The sequence below is a fragment of the Vipera berus genome (assembly GCF_964194415.1).
Source record: "Vipera berus genome assembly, chromosome: 1".
Lineage (NCBI taxonomy): Eukaryota > Metazoa > Chordata > Lepidosauria > Squamata > Viperidae > Vipera > Vipera berus.
Window position 1 is genome coordinate 16,168,118 of NC_138202.1, and position 25,801 is coordinate 16,193,918.

General features: G+C 42.4%; 1 protein-coding gene across 1 annotated transcript; it reads left to right on the forward strand.

Annotated features, from left to right (window-relative positions):
* Positions 1 to 4,467: 4,467 nt before the first annotated feature.
* PLVAP (plasmalemma vesicle associated protein) lies at positions 4,468 to 17,546 on the forward strand. Its single transcript, XM_081312802.1, has 6 exons — positions 4,468 to 4,862; positions 6,077 to 6,173; positions 7,715 to 8,331; positions 10,299 to 10,518; positions 15,762 to 15,852; positions 16,446 to 17,546. Exons 1-6 carry the CDS (start codon positions 4,503 to 4,505, stop codon positions 16,450 to 16,452), a joined length of 1,392 nt encoding a protein of 463 aa, XP_081168928.1. The 5' UTR covers positions 4,468 to 4,502; the 3' UTR covers positions 16,453 to 17,546.
* Positions 17,547 to 25,801: the final 8,255 nt, after the last annotated feature.

Consider the following 25,801-nt stretch of genomic DNA (forward strand, 5'->3'; position numbering starts at 1 on the left):
AGGTTGGCAGAAGCTGGGACAAGTAACAGGTGCTCACTCTGTTACGCGGCACTCGGGATTCGACCTGCCAAACTGCCGACCTTCTGATCGACAAGCTCAGCATCCTAACCCACTGGGCCAGGCTTAACTCATGCGCTCGTGACCTCTCGTTTAGACTACTGCAACGCTCTCTACATGGGGCTGCCCTTGAAGACCACTCGGAGGCTCCAACTGGTACAGAATGCAGCCGCGAGAGTTGTGTTGGGAGTCTCCCGATACTCCCAAGTTACACCTCTGCTCCGTGAGCTGCATTGGCTCCCAGTTGTCTTCCGAGTGAGATTCAAGGTACTGGTAATGGTGTTCAAGGCCCTACATGGCATGGGTCCGGAGTACCTCAGGGATCACCTGCTGCCGGCATCAACTTCCCTCCGCCCTGTGCGTTCCCACAGAGAGGGCCTCCTCAGGGTGCCACCGGTCAGAGAATGTCGTCTGGTGGCCCCCAGGGGGAGGTCCTTCTCTGTGGGCGCCCCGGATTTATCCAATCGGTTGCCGGTCGAGCTCCAGATGGCGCCCGACCTTCGCTCCTTCCGACGCGATCTGAAGACTCACTTATTCGAACAAGCCGGCCTGGCCTGATGGGGGATGGGTTGGGATTTTATTGTTGTTTTTAATATATCTATTTATTATTTTAGTTTGGGCATTGTGTTTAATTCTTTTTTAACTTTTGTACCTTTGTATTTTTATATGTTTGCCCTGTTCACCGCCCTGAGTCCCTCGGGAGAAGGGCGGTATACAAATAAAATTATTATTATTATTATTATTAATTCTGTGTTGGGACTCAAGATTAGTTGTCATATAAAGTTGTAAGTTTATTGCTATACAGGCAGTCCTCAACTTACAACCATTTCTTCAGCGACTGCTCAAAGTTACAACGGCACTGAAAAAAGTGAATTACGACCAGTCCTCGCACTTATGACTATCACAGCATCTCCATGGTAATGTGATCAAAATCAGAGTGTTTGGCAACTGACATGTATTTACAGAGGTTGCAGCATCTTGTGATAACCTTTTGTGACCTTCCCAGTTGGCTTCTGACAAGCAAAGTCATGATTAGGGGAAGCTGAATTCACTTAATGACTACGTGGTTCGCTTAACAAGTACAGTGATTTGCTTAACAGCTGTGGCAAAAAAAGATCATAAAATTGGGTGTGACACACTTAACAATCACCTTGCCCGGCAATGGAAATTCTGTCCCAAACTGTGGCCATAACTTGAGGACTATGGATACTTGCAGACAGCTGTTGGAGGCATTATAGTTTGAGATGTAGCATCACAAGCAGTCAGCCATTAAAAAAAAGACTAAATAAAACCAAGACCTTGTTTAAGGAGTGACTTCTGACCCTAATTATCTGTATCTGGGGCCCAGTCCAGTGGATTTTTGTCAAGGCTGGAGGGATTAGATCATGTTCTGTACCAGCCCGCTACCGGCCTTGCAGAAAGGCAACCCCTGTACAAACGGCAGAGGCTGGAGAGCGTCTGAGGCTGGAAAACGTCTGCCAAGATTTATTACACAAACAAGCAACAAAACATGAAACAAGATACCGGAACTTTGATCCTCAAACGGAGCGGTTGCTTTCAGCAACCAGCCCTTCCCCAAACACTCCCTTTATTAGAGTTCAGGGCGTGGCCTCCCTGTGCCTCCTTCCGAGGAGTCCCACAGCCTTTCTCTGCTTGCTCCTGCTTGACTGCCTCCTGCGTCGGGCGTCCTTGAACAGGGCCAGCTGTGGGTCATCATCATCCGCACTGTCGGGCTCGCGCAGCTGAGAAGAGGGGCCTGGCTGGGGGCTCTGCGAAGCCTCCAAGCCATCATCAGCAAGTTCGTCTTCAACACCCTCCTCCTCCCCCTCGTCTGAGTCATCCGAGTCATCCGACCCGGCTGCCGGACCCACAGGCTGACCCTGAATCACAACAGATCAGGGGTGTCAAACTCAATTTCATTGAGGGCCGCATCAGCATTGCGGTTGCCCTCAGGGGGCCGGGTGGGTATGGCCAGGGTGGGCGTGGCCTACTGGGTGGGCGTGGCTAGAGTGCGTATGGCCTACTGGGTGGGCGTGGCCAGCTCTACATCATTGGCATCAAGGGTGCCTATGGGGGCCTGGGCAGGAGTGGGACAGATCTGAGGGTCTCTGGCAGAAGGAGGGTCTCTGGGCCAGGGCCAAGGCAGTGGGGGCCATTCCCTCACTGTTTCCAGGATGGCTTCGCGGGCTGCATGAAACCACTTCATGGGCCGGATCCGGCCCCCGGGCCTTGTGTTTGACATGTCTGGATTAGAGGTTGTTGATATAAAACAAAGGGTGACAAGCCTTCCAGAGATTTAGCATCTTATTCTAAGTCTTCAATAGGTTTTCAAAAGACCTCCCTTCCCCCCCACAATCACAACGCCCCAAATTGCCATGTGGTCCCAGAATATGTTGGTGGGTCAATCAGAGGGTTGCTTGGGTGGCCAGAAGTGACTGTTCAATAGTTCACTTAGTGCCTGTTCTAAGTTACAACAACACTGGAAAAAAGTGATTCATGACCATTTTTCACGCTTATGACCATTGCAGCATCCCCGTGATTTACATTTGGATGCGTGACGACTGACTCACATTTATTGACGGTTGCAGTGTCCCAGGCTCACGTGATCCCCTTTGGCAACCTTCTGACAAGCCAAGTGTGGGAGATGAAAATATAGTCCCCCCCCTCCTCTTATAACGAGATGAGGCTGGAGCAAACCTGAGATAGGCCCCACAGTAGTGATTTAAAACAAAGCTTTCACTTGAACATTATACTATTTCACAACACGAACATACTATTTGTAATCTGCCGAGATTGGTGCCATATGAAATTGCAAAGTAGATAGTTCTGTTCTGTGTATATTTGGAACACAAGTGTTGTAACCATGGGAAAAAGGGGAACTGCAAGTAGCTGATGGATGTGGGTTACAATGTACACGGGTAGAATGAAGGCTATTGCTAAGCAGATTGATTTGTGCTTTAGATTGTAAGCCGCCCTGAGTCTTCGGAGAAGGGCGGGATATAAATGGGATTAAAAAAAAAGTTATGTTCAGCAGAAAGTATATGTGTTAACATAGGTCAGCAGGGGGGCAGTAAGAGGTCAGCAAAAGTCAGCAGAAGTCAGCAAAGGTCAGCGGACCATCTGACTACAGTCTTAGAACAAGAAAGGGTATAAAAGGTTTGGACTGGACCTGATTCATTTGCCATTGGTCTATAGCTGTTCTATTGGAATCTGCTATTGCCATTTGGTCCTCATTGCAATGGGTTATTGGTGTAAAGGTAAAGGTGCACGTGCTAGCCGTTTCCAACTCTAGGGGCCGGTGCTCATCTCTGTTTCAAAGCCAAAGAGCCAGCGCTTGTCCGAGGACGTCTCCGTGGTCATGTGACCAGCATGACTAGACGCCAAAGGCGCACGGAACGCTGTTACCTTCCCACCGTAGTGGTCCCTATTTTTCTACTTGCATTTTTTACATGCTTTCAAGCTGCTAGGTTGGCAGAAGCTGAGACGAGTAACAGGCGCTCACTCTGTTACGCGGCACTCGGGATTCGACCCGCCAAACTGCCGACCTTCCGATCGACAAGCTCAGTGTCCTAACCCACTGAGCCACCGCGTCCCTTATGTTATTATACTATGTTCCAAATTAGTAGAAAATAAACCTCTGAATCTTAAAGTAAGAATTGTTCTTTGTGTTGCTGTCTTTTGTCTTTTCTGTTGATTTTTTCCACGACACAAGTCAACGGGGGAGCCAGTTCACTTAACAGCCGTGTCACTAATTAAACAACTGCAGTGATCCACTTAACAAACGTGGCGAGAAAAGTCGTAGAATGGGGCAAATTTCTCACTTAGCAACATAAATTTTGGGCTCAATTGTAGTCGTAAGTTGAGAACTGTCTGTAGGAACCACCTACCTGTAGTCTAAGGAACCATCCAGATTCTTAGTATCTTTTTACCCACCAGAACCCCAGACTTCCATGGCTCTCTTGTTCGTGACTCAGTTTTGGAGGGCAAAGAGGAGGAAAAGGGCTGGACAGGACACGATTGCTCTACTTGTTTGGCTTCTGTGCAGCATAGTGTGTGCTGTTTAGGTGACAAACATCACTTTGGGTCGATCCCACCCTCTGCCAAGAGTTGTGGTTGACGTCTTTGAGAGGGTCCTCTGAGACCCAGTTAGCAAAGGGGAGGCAATGCTGGCCTTGTTTTGACAAGGAGCTGAGAGTGGGCCGGCACAAAACAAACAAGGAAAGAGGAAGCGTTCTTTGATTCACTGATAACAAAACTGCTTTCTTGGAATGGTGGCTGTGTTATGCTAACCCATAGCCACCAGCTTCTCCAACTAAGCAGGAAGGAAACAAGGAGCCAAGTGGGAGGAAGTATTAATCAGATGCTATATAAACAGTTGGAGATGTATATCCCCACCCAGTTGAACCCAAAGGCTGAATCGTGTACTGACCAAGGCAGTTGATAACATGATGGAGAAGAATGCATACACCATGGCCACCTTGGGCCTAGACACCAAGGATGGCCAACCAAAGCGGGATTGTGGCTTCTACATGAAATATTTCTTCCTCTTCCTCTCCCTCATCCAGTTCCTTATCATTCTGGGATTGGTACTTTTCATGATCTACAGCAACCCCCTCGAAGGCACAGAGAAACACATCAAGGGGTTGACGAACCAGCTTCAGGAGAGCGATAAGAAGATCAAAGCCCTCAATGAAGAGATTGGCAAACTCAAGCGCCAGCTTAATGCCACGGAGAAGGAAGGCCGTCTGTTACAGACTCAAATGGTCAGGTTAAACACCACCTTGAGGCTTTGCAACAATGAAAAGGTAAGTCCTGGGAGAGGAAGAACATCGCCCCAGACCCAGCCTTTTTCTATTCACTTATGGACATGAAGTTGAGTTCCTTCTCCAAAGGAAGGGGGAAATGATAAGAGCATGGGCAACGAGGATGGATTATGAAGTGCATGAAAGATTTGTCCATTAAATAGGGCATTACAAATGAATTAAATATTAAGTTATTTTATTTAATTTAAATTTAAGTTGTTACCCTATGGTAAGGTGGGCGGCCAATAAATTTTATAAATAAATCAATATATTTCATTTCTTTATGGAATTTGCTATTATTTCTGGTGACAATTGCTTGCATAGATGTAAAGCCAAATCTTTCAGTGAAGGTGGAGGGTGTGGGACACATTTTAATACAAGCATGGCTATTAGTCATGATGGCTACATTAAACTTCCATATTCAGAGGCTGTCTCTGAAGTAGCAGATACCAGAGAATAAATGCCAAGGAAAAATACTTCTGCCTTGGGCGTTGTTGGAAATAAGGTGTTGTGTTGGATTCTTTCAGCTTCAGATGATAGCACTGCGACTTAACCCACTAAGTAGGTGTTATGCAATCCCCAAAGCTGTTCAGATCTTTTCTGGAGACTCTCTCAAATCCTAAGAACTTGGGAGGGGCAGAATTCTAGATCATTAAACCCTTCTAGGACATTGAACAATTGCTGACAAACAAGAGAGGGATGGCATTGGGGATGCTCCAGAAGACAAAATTGAAGTAGATTGACTCTAAGAGGAAGGGATGCACAGACCCATGGAAAGTGACCAGCTCCTTGCAAGAGAAGGTTAAACACCAGGAATGGCCAATCTTCTCCCAGGGAGTGGAGAAGGACATTTGTGGGAAAACAGCTGATGAGATTGCTTGGGTAGTGGGGAATTTGTGTCCAACCAGGCCTGGAAGAAACATCATGACAAGTTGTTTCCCATTCCATGTCTTTTGAGACAGTGTAGTTTGTGATAGTTAATTCGTGTATAGATTGGATATTTTTAAAATGAGATTAACCATTTCACAACCACAACGGTGTTTACGCACCTATTGGAGGCTGATTTAATTTCTTAGAACTCATACAAGCCATTGGTTAAAATCTATGTAATCAGAGGAGGCTCCGAAGCTGAGAAGGCTGGAAAGCAAGCCAGTGGCTCTTCTGTTATTCCCCAGCAGCCACTGAAGAAACATAATGGATTTTCCATTCTTTTCTAGACAAAGCTGAAGGAACAACAGCAGAGCAATGCAGCAGCTCTCCTAGCAGCAAATGAAAATAAATTCAACTTGCAGCTTTTGAATATTACTTGTGTTGGTGAGTATTGCAAACCCATCTTTAGTCTTTAACACACAGCTAAAGATATCTAAATTATGTTTTCTACCTATATCTCTTTCAGATTCTTCCTTTCAAATAATGTTTACATTGTCTTTGAAAACAGTTCAAGAGGTTTGATTGGTGCAAAATGTCAATACTGTATTTGGAGGGTGGATGGGCCACGAAACCAGAGAACTGATTTGCCATGCAGATAATCTTTCACTCCCTAACTTTGGTGTCTGACCATCTCTGACCATGGTGTGAATAGAATAGAATAGAATAGAATAGAATAGAATAGAATAGAATAGAATAGAATAGAATAGAATAGAATAGAATAGAATAGAATAGAATAGAATAGAATAGAATAAGAAATAGGAATAGAATAGAATAGAATAGAATAGAATAGAATAGAATAGAATAGAATAGAATAGAATAGAATAGAATAGAATAGAATAGAATAGAATAGAATAGAATAGAATAGAATAGAATAGAATAGAATAGAATAGAATAGAATAGAATAAGAAATAGGAATAGGAATAGGAATAGGAATAGGAATAGGAATAGGAATAGAATAGGGAGTAGGAGTAGGAATAGGAGTAGGAATAGGAATAGGAATAGGAATAGGAATAGGAATAGGAATAGGAATAGGAATAGGAATAGGAATAGGAATAGGAATAGAACAGAACAGAACAGAACAGAACAGAATAGAATAGGGAGTAGGAGTAGGAGTAGGAGTAGGAGTAGGAGTAGGAATAGAACAGAACAGAACAGAACAGAATAGGGAGTAGGAGTAGGAGTAGAATAGAATAGAATAGAATAGAATAGAATAGAATAGAATAGAATAGAATAGAATAGAATAGAATAGAATAGAATAGAATAGAATAGAATAGAATAGAATAGAATAGAATAGAGAGACCTTGGAGGTCTTCTACTCCAACTCTCTGCTCAAGCAGAAAACCTATATCATTCCAAGCAAGTCGCTATCCAGTCTCTTCTTAAAAGCACCCATAACTTTTGAAGGCAAGCTGTTCCACTGGTTAATTGTTTTCACTGTTAGGAACGTTCTCCTTAGTTCTAGGTTGCTTCGCTCCCTGATTATTGTCCATCCATTGTTTTTTGTCTTGCCTTCTGGTGCTTTGGAAAATAGGTTGACCCCCTTCTTCTTTGTGACAGCCCCTCAAATATTGGGACACTGCTATGTGAACACTGTTATGGGAGGCTACAGTTCTAAAAAGTGACTTAGCTTAATTATATGTAATCAGCAGGGCTTTTTTTGTCATAGAACACCCAGAGTTCCAGCACCTTTTTTGAATGGAACCTTGTAGGGTAGGCAAGGAGGGTTGTATGACATGTGTGAGTTCCAGCACTTTTTTTCCCCACAAAAAAAGCACTAGTAATCAGTATTTTAATTTTTTTCTGATTATAATTGCAAAGACATCTGTGGTGATGTGGTAGAAGAAGAGGGTTCTTTAATGCACACAGTCCTGTTCAGTTTTGCAGTATTGACCGGCTGGCTTTTGTGCTTGTTGCTTGGTCTACAGCACAAGTGAGTTCTCTGGAGAAGCGGCTGGTGGCCACGGAGCTGAAAAGCCAGATGGAACGAGACAGCTTAAGCCGGGACAGCAAGTCTTGGCAAGACAAAGCTGAAAAGGCAGAGAAAGAGAAGAACGAATGCCAGCTAGACAAACTCCAGCTGCAAACACGGGAACAGAAGTACCAGGAGCTCAAATCCACAGTGGTCCAACAGTTAGAACCTGCCCTTCAGAACTTGAGGAATTCAGGGGACCAATTTTTGAGTTCCTATGACAGCCGTGGCTGTTACCGCCATGAGGTTGAAAACACGTTCCGCTCTCTCTTCAGAAATCTACAGACCCATATTGATACCTTGGGACAACAACTTGACCAGAAGGCCAACGAGGTGAGCCAAGAGAATGCCCTGTTGCAAAGCCAGAAAGCTGCCTGTAAGCAACACCTGCAGGACCGGGACCAACAGATCAGCCTCCAGCAGCAGCAGTTTGAGTGGCAGAAGCAGGCCCTGCAAGAAGCCCAAGAAACTCAAACTCAGAAAATAAGAGGCGAATACAGGAAGATGCTTGACGAGAACGAAAGCTTGAAGCTGCAGCTCCAGCAGACCAAACAGGCCTGCATCAGCCTGAGGGTAAACAAAGACCCCAATTTCTGTTCCTCCTGGGCAGGGTTCATCCCCTGGCATCTCCACTAGACCCGATCTCAGCAGCTCTGAGATTCTAGAAGCAGCTGCTACTAGAGTAGACAGAAGCCTCTACTAGGGGTGGGGGCTGCCCCTCCAAACCCGGATGGTGGCTGAGGCCGTGAGATAGAAGCCCTGCTCTTTTATACCAGTGGTGCCCAAATGACCCATGTAAAAGAGGGGTGGGCCCTCAATTGCACAATATTAGGCACCCAGTGGTGGGATTCAGTCGGTTTGCACCACTTCAGCAAAACCGGTAGCTAATTTTTTTTGTTGCCTGGGACCAGAATGGACTTCCGGAAGCAGCATCCACACAGAGAACTGGTTGTTCACATATTTGAATCCCACCACTGTGGGCACCCTTGGGACCTTCTCATCTGCACCCAGGTTACTCCTGGGTGGAAGGACTGGTCTCAGCAGTCCCAATTTAGGGTGGGGGCAGGCTAGCATTGAAGCGCTATGCAGATAGTCCTCACCTTACAAGCACAACTAAGTCCAAAATTTCAGTTGCCAACCCAAACAGTTGCTAAGTGAGTTTTGCCCCATTTTACGACCTTCTTGCCACAGTTGTTGAGTGAATCACTGCATGTGGCTTTCCCCATTGACTTTGCTTGTCAGAAGGTTGCAAAAGGGGATCACGTGACCCTGTCATAAATACATGCCCATTGCCAAGCGCCCAAATTTTGATCATGTGAATATGGGGATGCTGCAATGGACGTTAAGTGTGGAAAAAAAAGTCATAAATCACTTTTTTTTCAGGGTTGTTGCAACTTCAAACTGTCACTAAATAAATGGTTGTAAGTCAAGAACTACCCTGGTATGTAGAAATAAGCAAATCTGTTTTTTAAAAAATCCCTTTTTTATGAAACGTCTATTTGGCCTAACCCAGCCTCTTTGCTATCCTGTATCTCCTCTGCATTCCATTCACTTATGTAACTTTAAAGATTTAAATAATTTTCTAAACCAGAAAAGGGGATTAGTTGTGGCAATAGAGCAAAATGATACTAAAGGAAAAAAAGAAACTAGGAGGGTCCATCTCCGATTTTAGAAAATGCCACAAGATGTTTTGTAGGATTTCAGGATGCTAAATATATCTTCGTTTGCTAGTAGCATTCATGAAAATAAAACACGTATAGTATAAAACAAGATAGCTTTTTAAGAAAATAAGTATTGGAAAAGCAATGGGAGTTTCACTTACTCTCTTTTGTTTAGTCTATTTCTGGAATTAAAGGCCAGGTTTAAATTGGCTGGCCTGATTTTTACAACTGCATGATCAGGCTGCTGAAATTAGGAGATGCATTATTTTTGGTGCTGAGGTTTTTTCCATTTTTTTTTTAAAAAATAGGCTACTAGGGGTTGCATTCAAGTTTTGGAAACGTCAGCAAACTTATTATTTTAAATTATTTTAAAAACAACTTCCTGAAAATAAAACACACGGACTCAAGACTTTAAGAGGCAGAATTGTGGCTATTTGTCACAAGAAAAATATTAATGATTTAGAGTCATCAAGTTAATTAGAGCAGTGGATTCAAGATAGACAAATAAACTTGGCATTGTAGAATTTTCTTACAAAGCTCAGTGCTGGTTAGAGGCTTATAAAATTAGGAAAATGGGTAAATTCATGGAGGATGGATTTTGAAAAGAGGGCTAAATGAAAACTCTATGTCCAGTGATAGTCTACGTTTGATGGCCAGCTATTTTTGGGAGAAGGAGAGCAGATAAAATCCATGATCTGCTTTGTTATGCACTTCCTGCAGTTTGGTTCCTGCTGGACCCATAACGTGGGATGGAATGGACCTTCAGTAGATCTTACACTTACTTTTGGAAAAAATATGGTGTATTCCTCTTACCATTTCTTTTAGCTGGATCTATGCATTTAATTTTAAATAAAAACCAACACTATGCTTGTTCCATAGACTTCAGCTCCGGGCAACACGGCTTTAAGGAACCCTTTAAGTCTGGGTCCACCTAATCCCTTTGGCACCTTTCCAAGGAGTTTGGGGAACACAGGAAGTCTCGGGAATCCTATAGGAGCTGCAGCAAGCTCTAATGCCTTCAGCAATCCAAACCTATGGGGGAGGCCAAGTTCACCGGCTCAGCCGAGTTCTGGATCTCAGCGGAATCTAAGCACTGCTGGTAAGTAACCCTTTCCTGGAAAGAATGGTTCCCTAAGATGCCTTTAACTGACCTAAGACCTCATATAATAAAATAAAACCTTTTTTATTGTCAAAGTACAACATGTGTACATTGAGATTAGCTGAGCCTCGCCCCCGTGCTCTCTCCCCCCAACACACAGTGACAACAAACCCTCCATCCTACCACACCATGTGAACCAACAACACCACACACCTCATGTCTACCATTTACAGCTGAGGATCACATTTTTGAGAGATAAAGCAAAAGGCTCAGTGCTTTTAGCTTTGAGTATATTTAAAACTGCAGGGACATAATTATTGCTTATTACTGGATTATAGTTGCTAGCCAACTGTAAGATTGCATCATCAGTTTTCTGACTCTGAAGGGTACCATTTTGTAGAATAACAGAATAACAGTGTTGAAAGGGACCTTGGAGTCTTCTAGTCCAGCTCCCTGCACAAGCAGAAGACCGTATATCATTCTGGACAAATGGCTATCCAGTCTCTTTTTTAAAATCTCCAGTGATGAAGCATCCACAACATCTGAAGCAAGCGACACCACTGTCAGGAAGTTTTTCCTTAGTTCTAGGTTGCTTCTCTCCTTGACTAGTTTCCATCCGTTGCTTCTTGTCCTGCCTTGAGGTGCTTTGGAGAATAGCTTGACTCCCTCCTCTTTGGGGCAGCCCCTGAGATATTGGAACACTGCTATCATGTCCCCCCCCTCGTCCTTCTCTTCATTAAACTAGACATACCCAATTCCAGCAACTGTTCCTTATGCTTAATGGACTGAAAAAATTTGGCAGCACAGTCTTGTCCCCAATCATGTAAATCAGGCTTATAGTAGTGTCAGCCTTACCAGGTAGACCAGGCAGGAAACACAGTCAGATAAGATAATTCTACTTTATTGTAAAGCTACATTGGCAGAACCTTCCAAGTCTAAAAGTATAATTCTCCCACTGTGTCCTTTACAGCCTGAACCTTCTTCCCCACTTACAGCTCCAGGCTATGCTGTCTCTTATCTGACAGTTCCTTAGGCAGCACCTTTCACCCCATCTTTCAAGATTATTCCCACATACATTACATGATCCCCCTTCTTAGGCAACTGAAAGGGATAACCGATATCAGCAAAGAGAGAAGTCAGTACTGTTACCCACCAATCAGAGTTTATTGCAAAGAGTTCAGTTTTGATCAGGTTTCCCAACAGCTGAAACCTGCAACTGGAAGCAAAGTTCAAAGATCTCAGCAGTGGACCTAGGAAGTCAACTAAATAAAGCATTCTGTTATTTATTTATTTATTAAATTTATATGCCACCCAACTCACAATCCAAAGTGACTCTGGGCAGCTTAGATTGCCATAAAAGCATAAATACAAAAAAGATTAAAATTAATCCGAGAGGGATTGGATTGGATTGATGCTAAATGCAGCATGATGATGCTGAACCAGTTTTCTCAAATGAGATTAACCGACCCACCCCAGAAGCCCTTTTTTTTGGGGGGGGGGGGAGAAGGCTGTAAACCACCAATGCCAAATTTATCTTTAATTGATTGTTCCAACTGAGCCTCCTGCTTTCATCTTTGAAGCAAGATCTTATCGAATTTTTCCAGATCAAATAGTGTATCGCTCAGTGTCTATAATTATCATTAAAGGCCCTGTAAATTGCAATTAGTTTTGCACACTCTTGATTGTATCGGGGATTTGTTTTACACTTAGTTCTGCTATTCTTTACTGGAACTTCAACCATTAGATTCTTATCTGGATGTTGAGTCAAGTCAATTGGACTTCTTTTTGGTTTGAAACATTTTGCTGTTTATCCAAGTAGCTTTCAGTAGCTACTAAAAATGTCTAATATGACCATCTCATCTTTTATGATTCAACGAGCTGTTAAAGCTGGAAAACTATTGATGAGCTATAAAGATGGGCAATAGCCCTTTTAAATTCCCTGTACTGTGTAATTTGATAATTGCTCTCCAAAAAGATTTTCTCCATCCAATATATTAATTAGAAATAATTATTTCTAGCCAGCTAGTTGTCATATTGGAAACTAATCTTGCAAAAAATAAGGGAATGATTGCTGTCAGGGTAAAACAATTTTTAAAGAATTATAGTAACTTGTGGGTAACATTTGAGGATATTATTGTGTAGACAATGGTACTAATATCCATAAAATCCCAAAAGGTGAATTCTGCCCTCAGGAGCTCATTCAACCAACCCATTTATACTAGATTGAAATGGTGATCAATTATTTAGTTACTACATTTTCCACCACTTCCATTCTGAAGATGGTAACATAGCAATTATTTCATGCTTTTTCCCCATAACAACAACCTTCAAAGACAGATTGGGCTGAAAAAGTGTGACTTTCCCAAAGTCATCCATGAAGCCCTGTGTCTTGGGCTGGACTTGAATGTGGGTCTCTCCACTGCTTCCCCAACAACTACCACTGTACACCTTTCTGGCTTTCTATTTAGCCAAGCCACACATACCTCCACACACATTATTAGTTCCCTTATTTTTTACACCGTAAAACTTAGGAAGGAATAGACCACTGGGAAGATGATACCATTGCATGAATATATACTGTACTGTACCCTAACAAATATAGGGACGCGGTGGCTCAGTGGGTTAGGATGCTGAGTTTGTCAATCAGATGGTCGGCAGTTTGGCGGGTTGAATCCCGAGTGCCGCGTAACAGAGTGAGCGCCTGTTACTCGTCCCAGCTTCTGCCAACCTAGCAGTTTGAAAGCACGTAAAAATGCAAGTAGAAAAATAGGGACCACTACGGTGGGAAGGTAACAGCGTTCCATGCGCCTTTGGTGTCTAGTCATGCCGGCCACATGACCACGGAGACGTCCTCGGACAAGCGCTGGCTCTTTGGCTTTGAAACGGAGATGAGCACCGGCCCCTAGAGTTGGAAACGACTAGCACGCATGTGCGGTGGGAACCTTTACCTTTACCTTTTACCCTAACAAAGGGCCATTATGAGGGCCCAACCTAGTATTAAGATTACCAGCAAGAATTAAATTAGTATTTGGGTGCATTAGAAACAATTCCAAAAGACAATCCTCAAACTCAATAGTTTGGTTTGGTAACTTATGTTACAGAAAATAAATGTTCATTTCAAACTAGTGTCCCTAGCCAGACTGACACTGGCTCATGACTAAAATGGATAAAAATCAGGAAGGAGAAGAATACAGCTGACTAAGAATACACTCAAAACAATCGAGGCATTGGAAAGATTGTAAGGGGCTGAAAATTGAGGCAGGAAGATTGAAGTCAGCTTTGGCAGGGTTACATACAAATACTGCTGCTCTTAAAGCACTGCTAGACTCCAGTTTTTAACCATAGAGCATTGGGAATTAGCTCCTGCAGTCCCAAACTTACACCAAAAATATTAACATAATTTCTTGCAAACTGATAGAGGAAAGCATCTGTTGGCACCCGGTAGCCAGCCCTAATCTTTATTCTGCACTACATCATGACTGATAAACAATTGTAAATTGGTGCAATGGTAGAGCAGAATCCACCAAAAATATAATTTAGAAGATACTTGTCCTAAGATAACATGGTAAAGAACATGAACCACCTTCTCCAAATTAGCAATCTAAATATCAAAATATGGAGCCACTCTCCAATTGCCTTATGTTAGAGAGACGTTCTTACACTTGCTTGGACCTTCTGCTTAAGAATTTGGAAACGATACTTACAGAACGACTCTTGGATGCTCAACAGGAGATTTTTGCTGATCTCCTGGAATAAAACAGGAGGAGCAGTTTTTCCTTCAGGAACTTATTGGACAGCATTGATACAATCCTCTAGTACACAGGTCTGCAACCCGCGGCTCCGGAGCCGCATGCGGCTCTTTCAGCCGTCTCCTGCGGCTCCCAGTCCTCTGCCATGTGCAGTCCCCCCCCCAAAAAAAAGTGGGAGTAAAAAAGTTCAACCAATCAATTCAAATATGCAGGGTAGGTGCATATCTCGCCTTGGCTCCATTCTTCAGTCAAACCCTGTTCTGCGCATGCGCGCATATACGCCCATGCGCACACATTTTTTGCGGCTCCCAGTTTTTCCTTTTGTGAGGGAACCGGTTCCGAGTGGCTCTTTCACTGTTTAAGGTTGCTGACCCCTGCTCTAGTAAGTAATCTGAGAATAGGATAGTAGAGTTTAATGATGTTCATTACAGGCTACCCCTAGCTTAAAGGATAGATCAGGTCAGAAAGGACTTGGTATTGTAATTTTGGTCAAATTCAAGCCAATGTGAAACTTAATTGATATCAGCTCTTAAACTAAAGCAGAAAAGCAGAATATGTATGTATGTATGTAGGTAGGTAGGTAGGTAGGTAGGTAGGTAGGTATTAAATTTATATGCCTCCCATCTCACTATCAAATGACTCTGGCCACACTAGGAGTTATTATCACTAAGAAGCACAAATTGGGGAATGGAAATAGCTCAGTTCTTCATTTCTCCAGGCTAGTTACTGTTCTCTGCTCCTTGTCCCAAATTACACGACTGTCTTGAGTTCCTTCTCAGTTCTTTCTTAACGTGGTATTTAAAATGTGTGAGCATGGATTGTTAGAGTAATAGTTCTTCATAATTTATTTTGTCACTTTGAGTAGAATGGTCTTCTGCAACCTGTTGTCTTCCACATGTGTTGGGATGCATCTACTGAAGAGGTTTGTTGTTAGCTGCGAAGTTGTGTCTGACCCATCGCGACCCCATGGACAATGTTCCTCCAGGCCTTCCTGTCCTCTACCATCTTCTGGAGTCCATTTAGGCTCCCGCCTACTGCTTCAGTGATTCCATCCAGCCACCTCATTCTCTGTCGTCCCCTTCTTCTATTGCCCTCAATCTTTCCCAGCATTAGGCTCTTCTCCAGTGAGTCCTTCCTTCTCACTAGGTGGCCAAAGTATTTGAGTTTTAGCTTTAGGATCTGCCCTTCTAAAGAGCAGTCAGGGTTAATCTCCTCTAGGACTGACCGGTTTGATCGCCTTGCAGTCCAAGGGACTCGCAGGAGTCTTCTCCAGCACCGTAGTTCAAAGGCCTCAATTCTTTGGCACTCAGCCTTTCTTATGGTCCAGCTTTCACAGCCATACATTGCAACTGGGAAAACCGCGGCCTTGACTATACTGAAGAGGATTTTTACCCAAATATTTTGACTGGGCGGAAAATAGATCTTGTGCTTGTGGTAGGAAGGCTGGTGATCCTTTCATTACTATGTGCAAATTTATATCTGCTTTTTCTTTAGAACAAACCAAACTCCAGGAAACCTTAAAGGCTGCTGCAGAGACTGGAAAGTTGTCAAACCTAGCACCAGTGAATCCAGTGGGGCAGCCAAGGTATGTTTATGTATCTGTGGTTTTCAAGTTTTCCAATGAGAGGGCAGCATCAGGTTATATTTGAATGGGCTGCTGGAGAGCAGAGTTTGTGCAAATGCTGATTGATTCTGTACCAGAGGGAGTTGCATAAACACTTAGATCCATCTTGAAGTTGAAATATTTGGTCTCCAACAGCAAAATTTCTGAAACTGACTCTGGGGTTAAAACAAAATCAAGAACAGGTAGAAAATAGGGGGCTTCAAAGAATTAGATTATGAGAATTAAAGCCATATAACGGGATGATACCATAATCTCAGAGGTTTTCAAAAGATTTTTGAAAAGAAGGAAGGGGGTGGGATCAGTTCAAAGTTATTTGCCATGATGGCTAAGCAGACTGCAAATCACAAGCAAACCATCTCCATGAGGTATTGAGAAAGGAAAAGCTGTGGAGTGCAAACCATGTTTTTCTGTGCTTCCTAAGAACATCCAGTTAGTCACTGTGAAGAACAGGATGTGGAATTAATACCAACCTTGACATGTGTCCAAATTCTAATTCTAAGTTATTTTGACAATCCTCTTAATTCTTTCCATGTATTTTGCTTTTCTTATTCCAGGAGCTAAAGGAAACGTTGACAAAGACAACTAAGAATTCAAAACAGCTCCTGACTGAAGTGTTGAGTGGGGACAGGAAAACATTTACCTCTGTGGAAAAGACTTCGAGCAGTAATTGAAGAGAGAAGGCCCGGAAGAGCTCTGGAGCCAGTGGAGTGGATCTCAAGTTTGGATCCTGCCCTCTTCTCTAACATAACTGACATTTAATTCTAGCTCAGTCTTAAAAGACACTGATGTCTTTCATTGATCCAACTTTGATTTCCTTCAGTATCTTTAGGTTCATTCAAATATCTTACCCTTTCATCAAGCTGAGGGTCCATTGATGAAAATTCCACCTCAGTCATTCTGTCTCAGGTTGTTTTACTCGTAAAATTATGGCAAGCATAGAATGTAATCCCTGTGACATCAGCCAGGTGAGATATGGATGCAATCCGTCTATATTTTCAGTGATTTCATACCTCTGCTACACTCGTTCAAGATGAAAGCAAAAAGGATGGAAATTGTACATGCACTCTTCACCTAAATGAAGTATTATTGTTCCTGCAGTTTTGTAAAATGCTGTGGCATATTTATGTATATAGCTTTATGTAGGCATGCACACATATATTGGAGAAGTTGTGTTTCTCTTGATTATTAGCTGGGATGAAGGTTTCCTGTTCACCACTGGCATCTGATTATACAGTCCACGGGAACAAAGTCTGACTCTGTGGTATCCCACTGAAGTTGACCACAATTACTGTATGTTTGATAACAGAGTTGAAAAGCTCTTTTCACTGAAACTCTGAAGAACTAAAAGAAGTAAAAAGTACCAAGCAGGGCAGAGTTGTGGTCTATCAGTGATGGCAACACTCTTTCTCAATATAACTTTGTTTGGGGGTTTCTGGAGGCATCATGCTAGCCTGTTTAGAAACAATATCATGGTCTGTAGATCTTGGTTTGGCCAGTAAACCCATCTTACATTTGTTCTATTACAATAACAAACCATTCTGTGGAGATAAACTGCTATTTACAAAATATATTCCATTCAAATGATTAAGAGGAACGATTCGGGCTATGGAAGGTGCACAACTAATAAACATCCTATGAAAATCTAGCAGAGAAGTGCTTGATTTTGATAAGAGCTGTTGTTTTTACTTCTTGTAACACTCTGAGGAAAGTGAGTTATTTATGAGAAAGAACAAGGGCGATCTAAACTTACGTTGCTTTTCTCAACTTCCTCACCTCCCACCCACAAAAATCTTTGTATTGCAGGACAGTGTTTCAGTTTTCTCTGGCAAGCAAAATTTCTCAGAGAGAAATTCAAAATAGGGCAAGAGTAAATTACTAAAAATGCAAACTTCCTTTCTAGGTATTTCACAAACATGGATAGCCTTAGCTCTGATTATGTTGGGAAGCAGAAATGAACACTGCCCTGTGTTGTATTTCTTGAAATAATACAGGTAATCCTTGACTTACAACCTTTTTTTTAACCAACCATTTGAAGTTACAACGGCACAGAAAAAAGTGACTTGCAATGGATCCTCACACTTACAACTACCGCGACATCCCCATGATCAGAATTTGGGTTCTTGACAATTGGCAGGAAATTTACAATGGCTGCAGCATTCTGGGGTCGTGTGATCACCATTTCTGACTTTCCCGCCAGCTTCCAACAAGGGGAAAACTGATTTGCTTAATGATCATGTGATTCATTCAAAAACTGCATTGTTTTGCTTAAAAAGGTTGTAAAATCAGGTGTGACTCACTTAACTACCTTACTAATGAAAATTCTCATCCCAATTTTGGTCATAAGTTGAGGACTACCTTTACTGAACTCTTTCCCTTGCCCCACTCCTGATATTATTATTATTATTATTATTATTATTATTATTATTATTATTATTATTATTATTATTATTATTATTATTATTATTATTATTATTATTATTCATCACACAATCAGCCAGATGTTCAGACTGGATTTGCCAAGGACCTGGGATAGGCAGATGAGGATGTTTGATGGTATTATAGATATCGTCGCTGGATGGAAGCAGTTCCTAGTAAGGCCGCCTTTTGCAATTGACTAATGGCGAATTTGTCAATGCCAATGGTGTTCAAGAGGTGCTCCAGTTGTTTTGGGATTGCGCCCAAGGCGCCTATTACTATTGGTACTACCCTTTCTTGCCTTTGCCACAGTCTTTCTATTTCTATTTGTAGGTCTTTGTATTTTGTTATCTTCTCCAGTTCTTTCTCGTCTATTCTGCTGTCTCCAGGCACTGCCACGTCCACTATCCAGACTTTTTTGTCTTTCTTATCAATAATTGTTAAGTCCGGGGTGTTATGTTGCAGGTGCTCTTCTGTTTGAATTCTGAAGTCCCAGAGCAGTTTAACTTTATCATTTTCTATGACTTTCTCTATTTTATGATCCCACCAGTTCTTGCTTACAGGCAAATGATATTTCTTGCAGAACTTCCAATGCACCATTGTTGCTACTTTGTCATGCTGCTCCTTGTAGTCAGTCTGTGCGATCTTCTTGCAGCAGCTGACCAGGTGGTCTACTGTTTCTTCAGCTTCTTTGCATAGGTGGCACTTACTGTCTGTTGCTGTCTTCTCAATTTTGACTTTGTATGCATTTGTCCTTAAGGCTTGGTCTTGTGCAGCCAGAATTAGTCCCTCAGTCTCTTTCTTCAACTTTCCTGCTCTTAGCCATTGCCAGGTCTTGTTATTGTCTGCTTTCCCAGCTATTTTTTAATGTACTGGCCATGTAGTGCTTTGTCTTCCCATGCCTCTATTCTGTTCTTCATTTGGTCTTTCTTGTAGGCCAGTTTGGTCTCTCCAGTAGTCAGTAAACCTTCCTGATATACTAATTTCAGTGCATCTTCATAATTGTCCTCATCCCAATTTTAGTCGTAAGTCGAGGACTACCTTTATTGAACTCTCTTTTCCTTGCCCCACTACTATGATTATTATTGTTGTTGTTGCTGCTGCTGCTGCTGATGATGATGATGATAAAGTTGGAAGGGACCTTGGAGGTCTTCTAGTTTGACCCCCTGTTTAGGCAGGAAACCCTATACCATTTCAGACAAATGGCTATCCAGTCTCTTCTTTAAAACATCTGGTGTTGGATCATTCACAACTTCTGGAGGCAGGTTGTTCCACTGATTAATTGTTCTAACTGTTAGAAAATTTCTCCTTAGTTCTAGGTTGCTCCTCTCCTTGATTAGTTTCCATCCATTGCTTCTTGTCCTGCCTTCAGTTGCTTTGGAGAATAGCTTGACTCCCTCTTCTTTGTGGCAGCCCCTGAGATATTGGAACACTGCTATCATGTCCCCCCTTGTCCTTCTCTTCGTTAAACTAGACATACCCAATTCCAGCAGCCGTTCCTTATATGTTTTAGCCTCCAGTCCACTAATCATGTTTGTTGCTCTTCTCTGTACTCTTTCTAGAGTCTCAACATCTTTTTTACATCATGGTGACCAAAACTGGATGCAGTATTCCAAGTGTGGCCTTACCAAGGCATTGTAAAGTGGTATTAATACTTCACGGGATCTTGATTCTATCCCTCTGTTAATACAGCCTAGCACTGTGTTGGCTTTTTTGGCAGCTGCAGCACACTGCTGCCTCATATTGAAGTGATTATCCACTAGGACTCCGAGATCCCTCTCACAGTTGTTACTATTGAGCAAGGTACAACCTATATTATACCTGTGCATTTGGTTTTTCTTGCCTAAATGTATAACCTTACTTTTTTCACCACTGAATTTCATTTTGTTAGACAGTGCCCAATGTTCAAGTCTGTCAAGGTCCTTCTGCATCTTAAGCCTGTCTTCTGGAGTGTTGGCTATTCCTGCCAGCTTGTTGTTGTCTGCAAATTTGATGAGTTACCCATCTATCCCCTCCTCCAAATCATTGATGAAGAAGTTGAAGAGCACTGGGCCCAGAACAGAGCCCTGGGGCACCCACTACATACTTCCCGCCATGTAGATTGAGGACCACATTGCAGCTACAAATCCATCTGTTGGTGATGCTGTCTAGAAAGCAAAGCTTCACTGATTGATGTGGAGAAGAGAATATCAAGAGAATATCTACCATGGATGAAGAGGATTAAGTTTGCTTTTGAGAAAAATCCGAATCTGTACATGCACAGATAAAAGCAATAGGAGGGAAGGAATAACAAAATAACAGAGCTGGAAGGGACCTTGGCGGTCTTCCAACCCCCTGCTCAAGCAGGAGACCTAATACTCTTCCAGACAAGTGGCTCTTCTTAAAAGCCTCCAGTGATGGAACACCCATAACTTCTGAAGGCAAGTCGTTCCACTGGTTTATTGTTATAACTGTTAGGAAATGTCACCTTATTTCCAGGTTGCTTCTCTCCTTGATTTGTTTCCATCCATTGTTTCTTGTCTTGCTTTCTGGTGCTTTGAAAAATAGGTTGACCCCCCCCCCACACACACACACACTTCTTTGTGGGAGCCTCTCAAATATTGGAAGACTGCTATGCTGTCACCCATTCTCCTTCTTTTCACTAGACTGTACAAACCCAATTCCTGCAGCCGTTCTTTATAGATTTTAGCCTCCAGCCCCCTAATCAACTTTTCTGCACTCTTTCCAGAATCAAAATTGAAAAATTGGAGTTACGGTTTGGGAAATAATTTTTCCTAAAGCTTGAGCATAAGAGTTTTTTTTCTTTTATTTTTTATAGCACGAGCCTGAAAGCAAAGAACAAACTAGTGGAAAAGGAAGGGGTTAAGATGAAGATGAAGGAATGTGAGATGACAATGTCTAGCTGAAGCTAAGCAGAGTCCCTTCATACTTGGTTTGAGAATCATCGGAAATACCATGGTGGTTAGCTAAATAAGGAAGGGGAAAAATATAGAAGAACAAATTGAAAAGGATGTTGGTTTGGTTGCTACATGACTACATGCACAAGCTGACCAGGAACTGAACTTGAGTTTTTCTTTTTCAGAGAGACATGCCACCAAGGTCCAACAATTATAACTCCAGAATCCCCAATACACCCCTTACCCCCAATCTATTTTTCCTGAATTTCGCATCTATGTCTACCTCTCCAGCTTCTTCTGAACTGCAAGAAATTCTCTTGTGTGAGAATCTGTGGTAGATCTGTCTTGACTCTTAGAAAGGGCCATAACTCAGCCTGGAGCAGGTGAGGGGGAAAATCATGGCTGCAATGTGTGGACTTGCAACTTACACGTCCTCTCATCAGCTGTCAGGTGGTGCCGACATAACAGTGGCAATTCTATGATGACCTCAAGTACAGATTGTCATTATGACCACAATGTGGTTGCCTGAGGGCATTGCTGTTTAGCTATAATGTGGCTTCCTTGGCTAAGTCATAATGTAGTTTCCTTGGCTTTAATATGATCTCCACTCATTGATTTGACCTCACTCACCATTGTAGTTTGTCAAACATAATTTATAGTTAATACATTATATACACTTATCTAGTTTGGATTTAGTTGTTGAATAAACCATGGATAATTAAAACAAAGATTAGGGTTCTCTGTAAACACAACTAGAGTGTTTGTATGTCAAAATGTGATTTATTTATTGAATTGAATTTATTCCTTGAATTTAAATAGCCACCCATTTCTTGCATATGGCTCTGGGAGGTGTACACAATTAAAACAGAAGGCTAAACCATTGTTTCTCAACCTCGGCAACTTGAAGATGGGTGGACTTCAACTCCCAGTATTTTCCAGTCAACATGACTGGCTGGGAAACTCTGGGAGTTGAAGTCCACCCATCTTCAAGTTGCCGAGGTTGGGAAACACTGAGCTAAAGCATCAACATAATTCAAACACAATTAAAAACTAGTTAGAAAACTATGGAAGTTGGGTGGAGAAAAGCTGGAACTGAAGAAACGAAAGTGGACAGCAAACATAGCTGGGTTTGCTGCAATGCATTCCACTGCCATCTCTGCCTGCTTTCTTGTGCTTCACTTAGCGTGTCAAAATCTGCAAGATGGCAGGTGCCTTTTGTCATGGTTGAATTCTATTTTACTCATCTTGCTTTCCCCCCCCCCTCTTTTTAATTTTTTTTCCCTTTTCTCTTTGTTGTCGTACACCTACCGGTATTCAAATAAAGAGATCTTTAAAACTTTGTCAAGACAAAATTAAATAAAAAAACCCCTTTCTACATTAAAAAGATGGATTTTTTAAAAAATATAATTTTTACTGAAGTACTTTTTAACAAGATAGAAATAACACCAATAGTAGAAAAGAAAGAGGAAAAAGGGGGAAATAGTGAATAAGAAATAGAAAATGGGAATGGGAATAGAACAAAAATGGCATCAATCTTTGTCACAGTAGTTATAAATACAGTTATATTTTACCCCTCTCTCTAAAGCTACATCATAATTTTCTTGTTTCCCTAGCTCACTCATAATAATAATAATAATAATAATAATAATAATAATAATAATAATAATAATAATAATAATAATAATAATAATAATAGTTGGAAGGGACCTTGGAGGTCATCTAGTCCATCCCCCTGCTCAGGCAGGAAACCCTATATAATTTCGGACAAATGGCTGTCCAGTCTCTTCTTAAAATTTTCCAATGTTGGAGCATTCACTGCTTCTGGAGACAGTTTGTTCCACTGGTTAATATTTCTAACTGTCAGGAAATTTCCCCTTAGTTCTAGGTTGCTTCTCTCCTTGATTAGTTTCCATCCGTTGCTTCTTGTCCTGCCTTTGGGCGCTTTGGAGAATAGCTTGACTCCCTCTTCTTTGTGGTAGCCCCTGAGATATTGGAACACTGCTATCATGTCCCCCCTTGTCCTTCTCTTCGTTAAACTAGACATACCCAATTCCAGCAGCCGTTCCTTATATGTTTTAGCCTCCTGTCCCCTAATCATCTTTGTTGCTCTTCTCTGTACTCTTTTTAGTGTCTCAACATCTTTTTTACATCGTGGTGACCAAAACTGGATGCAGTATTCCAAGTGGCCTTACCAAGGCATTGTAAAGTGGTATTAATACTTGACATGATCTTGATTCTATCCCTCTGTTAATGCAGCCCAGCACTGTGTTGGCTTTTTTGGCAGCTGCAGCACACTGCTGCCTCATATTTAAGTGATTATCCACTAAGACTCTGAGATCCCTCTCACAGTTACTACTATTGAGCAAGGTACCCCCTGTACTATATCTGTACATTTGGTTTTTCTTGTCTAAATGTAGAACCTTACTTTTTTCACCACTGAATTTCATTTTGTTAGACAGTGCCCAATGTTCAAGTCTGTCAAGGTCCTCCTGTATCTTAAGCCTATCTTCTGGAGTGTTGGCTATTCCTGCCAGCTTGTTGTTGTCTGCAAATTTGATGAGTTCCCCATCTTTCCTTTCATCCAAATCATTGATGAAGATGTTGAAGAGCACTGGGCCCAGAACAGACTTCCCTCCATGTAGATGCAGTTCCATTGAGGACCACACGCTGAGTACGGCTGGTCAGCCAACTACGAATCCATCTGGTGGTGATGCTGTCTAACCCACTTTTTTCTATCTTATCAAGTAGTAGTTTGTGATCGACTTTATCAAATGCCTTACTGAAGTCCAAGTAAATTATATCCACAGCATTCCTCTGAACCACTAATTTTGTCACTTGGTCAAAGAATGCAATAAGATTTGTCTGGCATGATCTGTTTTTGACAAACCCATGTTGGCTTTTAGTAATGACTTTGTTTGCCTCTAGGTGCTCTCTGATTCATTGTTTGATTATCTTTTCCAGAATCTTCCCAGGTATTGAGGTCAAGCTGATAGGTCTGTGATTTCCTGGATCCATTTTTTTTCCTTTTTTGAAGATGGGAACTACATCAGCTCTTTTCCAATCCTCTGGTAGTTCCCCAGTGCTCCAGGATCTTTGAAAAATATAGTTCAGTGGTTCTGAGATCACGTCTGCCAGTTCCTTGAGAACCTTGGGGTGCTCGTCTAGGCTGGACAGGTGCTCACTTATTGTTTTCTTGCCTGTCTTAACTTGTGTTTCTATTCTGTTTTTTATGGCACTATTTTTGATAGGTTGGTCTGTTTTTTCCCTTTGTGTAAAGACAGATGCAAAAAACGAGTTAATCTCCAAATCCATAAATCACAAATTCTTTTTTCTCCCTTTTCAGGAATAAATCCAGTCACTGATAAATGTAGCTGTTGTCTTTCTCTAAAACAAGTTAATTTTGCCATATCTGCTTGTTCTGCCATCTTCACCAACCAATCATCCTATGTGGGTATTTCAGAGTCTTTCTATTTTTAATTTAATTTAATTTAATTTAATTTAATTTATTAATATTGCTATACCGCCCTTCTCCCGAAGGACTCAGGGCGGTGTACAGGGCAAGAATAAAACAAGAGTTACAAAAATTAAAAGATAATTAAATACATGCCCATAAAAACAGTTGATACATTAATAAAAACCCCAATAAAATGATAATAAAAAACCCCACCAATCCCCCCTCAGGCCAGGCCGGCTTGTTCGAACAGGTATGTTTTCAGATCGCGGTGAAAGGAGCGGAGATCGGGCGCCGTCCGGAGCTCAACCGGTAACTGGTTCCATAGCTCCGGGGCGCCCACAGAGAAAGATCTCCCCCTGGGGGCCACCAATCTACATTCTCTGACTGGTGGCACCCTGAGGAGTCCCTCTCTGTGGGAACGCACAGGGCGGAGGGAAGTTGACGCCGGCAGCAGGTGTTCCCTAAGGTACTCCGGACCCCTGCCATGTAGGGCTTTAAACACCATTACTAGTACCTTGAATCTCACCCGGAAGACAACTGGCAACCAATGCACCTCACGGAGCAGAGGTGTGACATGGGAGTATCGGGAAACTCCCAACACAACTCTCGCGGCTGCATTCTGTGCCAGTTGGAGCTTCCGGGTGGTCCTCAAGGGCAGCCCCATGTAGAGAGCGTTGCAGTAGTCTAGTCGAGAGGTCACGAGCGCGTGAGTGACCGTGCATAGATCATCCCGGCTTAGATAGGGCCGCAACTGGCACACCAGGCGAACCTGGGCGAAAGCCCCCCTAGTCACGGCTCCTATGTGGTCTTCCAGAGTGAGCCGTGAATCTAGGAGGACTCCCAAGTTGCGAGCCCTATCTACGGGGGGTAATAATTCACCCCCCATAGCGAGAGGTGGAATGTCCGAATAAACCTGGGATGAAGGTATGCAAAGCCACTCGGTCTTGTCGGGGTTGAGTTGAAGTCTGTTCCTCCCCATCCAGACCCGAACCGCCTCCAGGCAACGGGACATCACGGTGAGGGCATCACTGGGGTGGTTTGGGGTCGAAAAGAAAAGTTGGGTATCATCAGCATACTGCACATAAAATAGTCTCACAGCAGTAACCGTATGAAAAAGTAAACTTCCTGGATCTTTTCTAGTTGA

Bases quoted from the DNA above. Each gene is read 5' to 3' on its own strand.
- PLVAP (XM_081312802.1), top strand. From the start codon at position 4,503: ATGATGGAGAAGAATGCATACACCATGGCCACCTTGGGCCTAGACACC. The intron at 4,863-6,076 runs GTAAGTCCTGGG...ATTCTTTTCTAG, and splicing joins GGCTTTGCAACAATGAAAAG to ACAAAGCTGAAGGAACAACA. The intron at 8,332-10,298 runs GTAAACAAAGAC...CTTGTTCCATAG, and splicing joins AGGCCTGCATCAGCCTGAGG to ACTTCAGCTCCGGGCAACAC.